The sequence below is a fragment of the Cinclus cinclus genome, chromosome 2 (assembly GCF_963662255.1).
Source record: "Cinclus cinclus chromosome 2, bCinCin1.1, whole genome shotgun sequence".
Lineage (NCBI taxonomy): Eukaryota > Metazoa > Chordata > Aves > Passeriformes > Cinclidae > Cinclus > Cinclus cinclus.
The window spans coordinates 30,627,398-30,637,675 of record NC_085047.1 but is presented as its reverse complement, the minus strand read 5'-3'; the positions used below and the strand labels follow the sequence as shown (position 1 = coordinate 30,637,675).

At 41.0% G+C, this 10,278-nt stretch overlaps 1 protein-coding gene across 1 annotated transcript in view; it reads left to right on the top strand.

The window, feature by feature from the left end:
* Positions 1 to 3,371: 3,371 nt before the first annotated feature.
* CLCN1 (chloride voltage-gated channel 1) overlaps positions 3,372 to 10,278 on the top strand; it is a 55,214-nt gene continuing 48,307 nt past the window's right edge. The window contains exon 1 of the mRNA XM_062514892.1: positions 3,372 to 3,422. Coding sequence (XP_062370876.1) covers positions 3,372 to 3,422 — 51 coding nt within the window. The remainder of the gene's footprint in view (positions 3,423 to 10,278) is intronic.

Below are 10,278 nucleotides of genomic sequence, written 5' to 3'. Positions count from 1 at the left end.
GTTGTTTCCTGTCTTCCATGATCTCTTTTTGCTGAAAGAGTACATTGGTTTATTAAAAATACCGAATTCTGATACAGGAAATCTGGTGCTGATGTTAGCACTGGAATTACCAAAAACTACCTGTGCAGAAAGTGATTCTAGTAGGCCAGAAGATGAAGTAAACAAGATGTTTGCATTTTTATGGTGAGTTTTGAGCTACTAGCATAGTTCAAAGAATTGGTTTTAATAGCTGGGATAGCAGGGCAGTGTTATCAGGTTCACATTTTGTCTGGAAACCAGAGGAATAAGGTCGAGGGTTTTATTTGAGATGGAGAGTGAAAACAGTGAACCCAGTGTAGACAATGCATTTTAAAAATCTTGTGATGCATGAGAACTGCATTTATGAACAGAACAATTCAGTAAATTAATACAATTTTAATTCTAAACTGCTTTTACTTCCCTATTTGTGATTACTAATAGATAGCCAAAGGATTTGATTTTGTAAAAATAGTCAATACACTTAAAAATTAGGATGTGCAAAATGGTATTGAAAGAGAGCATATGCTTCCAAAATACCAAAAGGTTTGGCTAAATATCTATAAAACACCTTATAAAATTTATGCCAAGCTGAGCCTCCTAACATGCAGTGTACCTGTGTTGTATAATTTGTTCTTACTCCTCAGGGTATGATAATTCTTTACTATATTGCGACAGTAAATTATTGAATTAGGAGAAGGAAATGCAAGATACTGTTATGGAATAGATTATGTCATCAGTGTATACATACAGAAAACAGTTTATTTAAAAGGAAGGGAATGAAATGGAAATCTCCAGAGAAGTAACAATCAACTGTTGTCACAGGATCAGCAGCTTTGGTGAGTGTGTTTCACTAGGGATGAGTGCTGTGTCCTACTCAGTGCAATTTGGCCTGCTGTTGCTGATTTTGCCACTTCTCAAAGAATTATTTTCTGTTGAAGTTTGATATTGTTTTGTTTCCATTCATCTGCATTTGTTACTTGTTTGTGGGAACTGCTATGTATAACTTGGTCTTCAGACTGTATTTTGCACAAACTGTTTTGCCTGCACGCACAAATTCTTAAGATGACATCTGTGTAATTTACTGCATCTTTCAAAGAGCTCGGAGTAGCACTCAGATTTTTCTGACTTAGAAAACAGCTGGAACTGCTGTGGCTTAGGCTGATTTTTTTTTCTTTAAATTTTAATTATCCTTTGACACTCCAGAAAGTTTTTATTTGCAGCTGAAATAAAAAAAGGAGCTACAGTAACGCCTGCCACAGAAACCATGCTTTCACAAAGGTAAGGTTCACAGTGTATTGATAAAATATTTGGATTTGTTAAGTACAGGTGGTAAAGAAAAACACAAACTTAATAGCTGTAGCTGCTCCAGCTCCTGTTGATGAGACTGCACTTGCTTCAGCTCCTGTCCCCAGCACCCCAGTCTGACTGCAGTTGCTGGGCCAAATTCACTCATGCCAGTCTCACCAGCTGCTGGCACCTCAAACTTACAGCACTCATGTACACTGGATAATGAGATTTAATGGAAAGATAATTAAAGCATTTAATATGAAGATAGGACAGACACTGACCAGCCTTGGTTTTCATGAAAGCTGTCATTTTCCATCTATTCCCCTCATTATTCCTCCCCAGCCATCTTCCTTAACAAGCTTTGCATAGTTCCACAGACGGAGTTGAAATCCTTATGTTCCTGGTTTCCTACTTTGTAGTAGTTACAATCTCCAAGCTGACCCTCTCCAAAGCTGTGAATGTACTTTCCTAGTGGCCTGTCATATAGTGACTGCACGTATTTGGTCTTTTGCATGATCTCTGCTCCCCACTGTGTGAGTTCTGGGTAGTTTTATTTCTGGCTTCCCATCTTCTGCATTGAAAAACTCCTTGACTTAAGGATAACCTTAATAAAGGTGACCCTTTCACCTTTCACATGCTCTACATAACTCATTGTCATTTAGTGGGAGAAACAGCTTAGGAAATGATGATGTTTCTCTAGGTAACTGCTTTCCTAGATATAGAATTTTTCTTTTTCCCTCAATGAATAGCTTTATAGATAACAGACGATAGGGGGGAAAAAAAGAGCAGTTATCTGTGAAAAGATCTGTGGCCTATATTATCTGCTCCATTCCCTACAAACTTCTGTGCTTGCTGTTGCCTCAGGGTACAGCAGAGAGTAGCTGTGACTCAGCTGAGGATGTAGCTTTTGCCTCAGCTGCTCAGTGCTCTGTTTCTCAAGGCAGTAACTCACAGCACACCCTAATTTTGTTCTTTCTACACTATCAGTTTGTCCTTGCTTTTCTTGTGGCAGAGGCACAGGACGCACAGAAGAGCAGGGGGCAGGACCTCTCTACTTTGCACCCCTACACATGTTCCAGGATCCTCAACAGCCCACAAATCCTAACTGTGCTGTTGAGCTTAATTGGTTTTATGTATAAGAAATTTGGTTAAGGGACAAACTGAAACCGAGGAGGCTCCATCTGAACATCAGGAAAGGCTTTTTTTACCATGAGGGTGCCTGAAAACTGGAGGAAGTTGCCCAAAGGCTGCAGTCTCCATCTGAATATGGTCCTGAGCAACTGGTTCTGCAAGGCCCTGGCTGAACAGGGGAATTGGGCCAGATGACTTCCAGAGCTCCCTTCCAACATTAGCCATTCTGTGATTCTGGATATAAAAAATCCTGGGTGTTAGTTATGCCATTGGATGAAGGTTCATGAAGGTACGAAGACTGTAAGGAGGGCTGTTTATTTGTGGTGAGGTAACCAGCAATAATGGGTGTGCTTGAAAAAAAGTGGTGTTAAATGTGAGGACAGCATAACAGTAATTCATATGAGGAATAGTCTTCCGAGGCCTGCTAAAGAACTTACCCTCTCAGATACTGACATTTCACAAAATGGTTCCTGAAACAGGTTGTGGGAATATTCCTTTTCAAGCTGCAGGATGGTTCTCTTGTCTCTGATTTTGGTAATTTGTCATTTCCATCCTTTTTCTTCCTTAGTCTCTCTCTGCCATCAGTACCCATTCTCTCTGTGGTTCCCCACCCTTACCGAATGGAGTGAAGAATGACACTGCCTGAGAGAGGAGGAGGAAACGTTACCTCCTGTTAATTTACTGAGCTGTCCCATTGCCAGGACAGCAGAGAGAGATTAAAGCAGGGAAGCAGACAGAACAGGAGGGGGCAGGGAGGCTCTGGTTACACTCTCCCTCTGTGTCTTTCCCTGACCAGTAACCTTCTCTCTCAGGGTGCTCTGAGGGATTTTATCTGGAGCCTTGTGCCAGTTTACTCCATGATTTTGCTGGGGAGGGCAGACAGGAAGACAGTGCCCTGAACAACCCCTGCTCCACAGGACGTTGTCTCTGGGGATATGAGTGGGGATGCCTCTCCAACCAAAGCGTTCCGCTACCAACAAACTCTGGTGAGTACGATACCTGCAGCAGCACAGAATGTTTCCTACATGAGAGCTGGCTTTCCTCCTCTGCTTAAGGGGCTGAAAGTTTCCTTCGCCTACAAATGGCCTTCCCATTTGCATTAGACAGACTCCGTGAGAGATCTGCCCGAGTACACGTTCCAATAGTGGCTTCCTTCAAGAGAGAACATGGCCGTGTTCTCCTTGAATTCCTAATCTCCACGGGTGAAAAATTTACGTCACCCGGCTGGTTAAAAAATGCTGGCAGAAGTCAGAGCTGAGTCTACAGAGCTACACAGAAATGCAACTGCTGGTTGTGAATGGGTTTCTCTTTTCAAGACAACCACGGATATGGCACTGAAACCATTCCTTGGCTTTTGTTACAGTGTCCACAAGAAGTGGTTGGGATTCTGCCATAGTGGTGTCTACAGGTGCTGTGAGAACATGGAGCATGTTGCTCTATGGCATCCTGGGGGTCTTGCACTGCTTTGTTTTATAGGCCTTTGGATGCAGTCTGTTGAGCCTCTTTCTGCTTTAGCTGCTTTAAAGAGTTACTGCCAAGTAGCAGAAACGAGATCCATTGCATGTTTCTGAGTCCTCACACTTTACTGGACAAGTAGAGGGAGTAGTTTGTCCTTTGCCTAAAGAGCCTCTTGCTTTGGTCCCTGGAGTGAGAATTAGCATCATACAGTCCAGATTGCCTAAGGAACAACATGCATAAAATCCCAAACTTTAAAAATCAATAGTGGCCTGTTTGTACCTGAGCATGCAAAATTTTGGTAGCAGTGTTTAGAGAGAAGTAAGACTGTTGCAACTGAGGAAAAATGAAATCTCATCTTTTTTGAGCTACTGCAAAGATGGAGACTTTTCTTACATGTTGCTCTCTGGCATCTCTTGAGCACATCCGAGTAGGGTCTTGCACTGCTTTGTTTTATTGGTATTTGGATGCAGGCTGTTGTCACACTTTCCAGTTTCTGTTTCTAGAGCACCTAGTTTAGTAAGGAGAAGGTTTGGTTGTTACAGTTGTCTTGGGGCGCAGTAGGCTGAGGTGAAGAACTGAAGAGTGGCTTTCAGTCAAAAATATTCTTCTCCCAAACACTGCTCATGTGTATGACAGAGTACCTTACTGATGAATCAAGACTCTATGATCTTCAGTGCGACCATATAGCCCTTTATGACTGAAATTTTCATTTCAAATTCATACAGTGAATGTAAATTTCTTAGTGACCCACTTAGGCCCATCACAAGCACACACCCTCAAGCCAACAGTGGTTTATTAAGAATGGTGTTTATCGTATATCAAGTATTAGCATTGCCAAAGGAGACAATCAATAGAGTGGAAGGATTAGGATGTATTTCATCTCTCTTGGCCTGACTTTCTGCATTAAAATATAAACAGAAGCATCCTCAGTGTCAGAAGTGAGTAGCATCAACAATAAAGCATCAAGACTGAGCCTAATATAGAACATAAAGGGATTGCCATGGCCTGTTTGCACGATAAAAAAAATAAGTAATGATTGCACGAGGTATTGAACTGTAAGAAAATACTATAAACCTAAACAAAAGCAGAGGTAAGGAAGAGAGCATGAATCAGCACAAGATGCAGAAGTAGTGAGTATGCTACTTGGATAAAGTGACTATATTTCTTCTGCAACTATAACAAAATCATGGATCTCTTCAATTTTAGGTTGTTTATGTAGAACTAGACTAGTCAGAGTAAATAGACTAATGAGAATTTTCTTGAATGGTTGTGGGAAGATACAAGTAGCACCAGATTTCTTGAGTTCAAAGAACATGATTTATATAACTTGAGCTAGGACAAATCTTTCACAAAATATTTACTAAATAGTTATTTACTGAATAGCTACTAAATAGCTATTTGTGAGAGAAAGAAATACAATGTATTGCATTATATTCATTTATTCATATATTTATCCCAAATATTTGCTATTGTGAGCTCTTCTAGGCTTCTGGACAGGATAGGATTGTGTAATAAATTATATCTGTTTGATTTCTTGAGTACTTGCGTAGGTAAACCCCACATAATTAGTTCTTTGTTGAATTCAAGTCATTCCTATCCCTGATAAGCTTTATGATAAGGAGGCAGCCTCTGCTGGCTCTTTTCATTAAGGATGGACTCTAAAGTTAGGAATTCTTTGAGATTGACCATATATACTCAAGTCCCTAGGGATCATAGGCAGAGCAGCAGCTACTTACTGGAGCAGCTATTTGCTGGATTTAATCCAGGTGTTATTGCTAAGAAGGCAGTGAATCACTAATCTTCAATTAAGATAAATTATTCCTCAAAACAAACAAAATTAAGAACATTTATAAGGATTATGTAGCAAGTGGAAAAAGGACTGTAATTCTGGATGTTGTTGCCTCAAGTGTTGTTGCCAGACACTCTCAGGACTTGAGTATCTTAGCAATTTACACCTTAGAATGCTATCTTTAGGAGCAGGCTGCTCTCAAGTATCAGCATTACATCTGTTCACTCCATGTACTCAGTCATGTTAGTTCGTTCTTGTTTAGTGAGTGAACAGAAGCAGAGAGCACTTCTGAACTAAAGCTGCACACATCAGTTTTCAGATATAAAGCAACCACTGCTCTCTGGGCATAAAAGACAGACGATAGGTCATTGCCTGGCTCCAAAGACTGTAGGAATGACTGATATTTTCCTCTGATTTAGAAAATCTATTGCAGTGTCACAATCCACGGGTGAAGTCACTTATGAAGCCTGTATACCTTGGGATGAGTAGAGATGGTAGATGAAGTAGCTGCTGTTCAGCCTTCAAAGGTCACACACCATCTACATAAGAGTGCTGATGAGTCAACTGACCATTTCTTGTCCTTAAGTCCCTTCTATGATTGAAGTATCTGTGTTTGTTTATGTACTGTGGCCACTTCATTGACTTTTTTCTGCTGCTGGCTCTTTTGTGTTTTTTCTTTTTTTTTTTGTTTTTTTTGTTTGTTTTTTTGTTTTTTTTTCCAATTCCAGTAATCTCTTTAGCTATTTGTTTCCCAGGTGTTGACTATTTGTTACTTACTCTTTTACCATTCCTTTCTTACTCTCACATACCTTCTCACTCTTGTGCTCTGCTGCGTCTCCTCAATTTGTTTCTCTGCTGCTCTTGCTCTCAGTATACATGAGGCCAAGTGTTAGGTTTCACAGCTGTGTTTCTCTCTGTGCCTTCCTCACATCACTGCCATTGGATTCTGTTCTAAAAATATCCCATGTGACCCTTTCCCTGTGCTGTCCCAAGGCAGAGGGGGGATTCTCCCAGCTCCCCTCTCCTCTCTTTATTTTTGAAAGTCTTGTCAATCATACAGAAAATAATGTTAGAAGGCAGAAGAGACCTGGGGAACTGAGGTCATTAGAAAGATCACTCGTGCAGATTTGTATTGCCAATTCCAAAGCTGGAGAAGACAAAAGATGCAGGTGAACATGGGGTCAAGTTGTATATGACAAGATGTAGGCTTCTGACAATAACAATGGAAAAGAAAAAAAAAATAATTCTTTCTCCAGTTCATCTCTGCATGGGAGAGATGTTCAGGGCTACCCTACCTGTTTAAATGATGGGGATAGGAATTTTTGCTATATTTTGCTGTGGTCTTAAGCTCTGCCGTGAGACTAGCAGTTTCTTGAAGAAATTTTCTCATTTCCAGTTTGTATTGCTAGAGGGGCTGGTCTCCAGCATTCTATTAATAACTGAGGTTTGCCTGCCAGTATTTTGGTTTTGTCACCATCAAAGCAAAAAAGACACAAGAATTATAGAAGGTCCTAGAATGGAAGGGAACATTGTCAGTGTCCAGTTCCAGCCCCCTACTTGGTTATGAATTTTCCCTTTTTCAAGTCATGGCTGCTGCCTCTTGCATCTTCCTTGTGCCTCTCTGAGGACAGCCTGGTGTTGTCTTGTCTATACCCTCCCTCTGAGTGTATTTGCATTTGCTGTTTGCAAATCAGCCTCTTTTCTGGGGTGAATAAACCCGGAGGGAGGGTTTATTCACCCCAGCTCCTTCAGCTTCTCCAGTCAACCATCCAAAGTTATTCTTGACTTAAACACCTTTCCTTGGAGAAAGTTTGGTTTAACAGTAGCACATGCAACAGAAATGGTACCAAAGGCTTTACCTTGCCTGGCTGTTGCCCATGTTGTCCTTGAACTGAGCAATGGGAGCAGTTAGAGCTCCACAGGACCAGGCTGTCTGCAGACACCATACCCTGGGATAGCACCATCCTGGCCGGGAGTGCAAGGGGCCTTTTCTGCTACTTGCAGAAAAGTATTTTTTAAAACCCATTTCCAACATCATTCAGATATTTGGCTCTGTTGTAAAGGTGTCCAGAATTACATTTCTATTAATTATACAGGCCTCCTGCCCAAAGAAATAAATTCCAAGGGTTTGCAGCTTGGCAATCAGTCTAAACTTTGCCATTGGTCTCAGCTGTAAAAGGCAGAAAAACTTGCTCATGTGTAAATGGCATATGGGGGTATCCCACATTTGTGTGAAATTTAATAGGGTAGCTGCATGCTATAAGCTTTTTTATACAGACAAAGAAAATACATTATTGCTTTGACATCTGGTGTGTGCTCCTTTGGCAATAGAGCAGATTGAATTATTTCAGGTAAGTTTGGAGAAGGGGGTATATGTGTGGAAAGACCATGTACTAGAATTCCTGACATCAGAAAAAGTCAGACCTGTTGCTAGTATAATTCTCCACAATGGCAGCAGAGGTGCAAATGGAATACAGAGATTACTGCCCCAGCTGTACAGCAGGTGGCATACAAAGTATGGTAGATGAGAAATAATTCATCAATACAGAAATGTACAGCACAGAAAAATCCTCAGGGTAACGTTGACTACTATTGTGAATCTCCACAAAATCACAGCAGAGAGCCTGGGCATGCAGAAGAGAAGCTGGCAGTAAATATGACATGAAAATAAGTTATTTTGCCAATTCTTACTTTAGCAAAGTAGTAGGAAGTTGCTACTGTCACTATTGATGGAACAACTTCCACTTACCTGTATGATACAATGATCGCTGTTAACTTCTTAATGCAGAGGTGGGACAGACATAAGTTTGATAATACTGGGCACTACCTTATTGGAACCTGCTTATCTTAAGTGTTCATATTTGCTATTAAGTGAACTTGATGGAACCAGATTTCATTGCTGTTTCTTTGCATGGGAAGGCATATAATGTTTTTTTATTTGTTAATCACACATTTCTCAGCATTGAATATAGAGGCAGTAAAGAGACCCTCCACACATTGTGGCTGCAACACACACCTCAGTCTTTGGGCCTTGATAAGGACATAGTCAGGGTTAAAGGATTTGCTCATGTTTTTAAAACTCAGCCATTTCTCTCTATGACAAGTTCCTGCCTCTTAGTGAAGAAATTGATTCTTGCTTGTTCTTAAGGGAATCAAGTGGCTGTTGGGATTGACATTCATCCATTTCCACAACATATTTGTAAAAGGTCATGGATCAGGAATGTTTGCCTATCATCTATCAGCACTGAGAGTGGATTCTAGAAGCACATAAAAATACAAAGCACCTTCATCTATTGCACAGTGCTACTGGGAGTGTGAGTGGCACCTACACTTTTTCAAAGGAAGTCAAATACCTGTAGCTCTAAAAACTCTGACAAATTACATGCAGTATGTTGTTTTCTTAATTGGTGCTGTGAGGAAACATTACTTTGTGCACCTCCAAGTTTGTTTCAGATGGAAGTTTGTCCAACTAGTCTTACCTGTGCATAGTATAACATACACATCATTTTATTACATGTAAACTACTATATGTAGACTACTACAGATGTCTATATCCTGAGACTTGGAGTTACCCACATCACTACTGGGACACTGAAGAGAAGATAATTTGCCTGAAGACCAGTCACAAAGTATTTAACTGTGACAAAAGTATTTAACTGTGAGGAGGAACACACTGGTTTTACCTGCTACAGAAAAGCAACTATCCACTTTTGAGTATGCAGTCAGCCCAGGACTGACCACAGTCCTGCAAACAGATTTCAAAATTAGATGATGCTTTCTTCAGAGCATTGGAAGAGGTCATATTCACTGTCCCTGGAAGCAACCTGCTGCAGTAATAAGAGCAGGGCACAAGCACTCCAGGAGACTTCTGGAGTGCATTGCCAACAAGTTCACAAGATAATAAAAGAGACAGCAAGAGGAGGTGCTCTGATGGACTTCATACTTACAAAGGAGGAAGGATGGGTTAGGGATGTGAACATCCAGGAGAGTTTCTGAATCTGAGAAGGGAGAAGGGATCAAAATAAGGTCTCAATCCTTGAATTCAGGAGAGAAGTCTTTGACTCTTTAGGGATCTTCTTGGAAGAATCCCATGGGAAATAGCCCTGACGGAAAGAGGGATCTAAGAGAGCATGTTGTTGCACAGGAGTCATCTCCTCCAAGCTCAAGAATGATCCATCCTTACAAGTAGGAAGTCCAGCAAAGGCAGAAGGAGGCCTGCATGAATTAGGATGGAGGTCCTGATTAAATCAGACAGGTGACCTGGGAAGAATCTAGGGACACCAGCCATGTGGTATAGGATGAGGTTAAGAAAACTGAAGCTCATGGGAAGTTTAATCTGGTGAGAGACATGAAGGGCAACAAGAGAGGCTTCTACATGTATCAGAAGCAAAATTAAGGCAATGGAAAATAAGGGCCCACTTCTAAAGAATCAAGGCAAATTGATTCTAAAGAAGACAAAGAGTAAGCACCCTCACTGGAGGAGGATGAGGTCAGAGAACACTTAAACACACTGGGCGTGCACAAATCCATGGACCCTGATGGGATGCACCCACCAGCCTGAGGGAGCTGGTCAATCTCATTGCAAGGCCACTCTA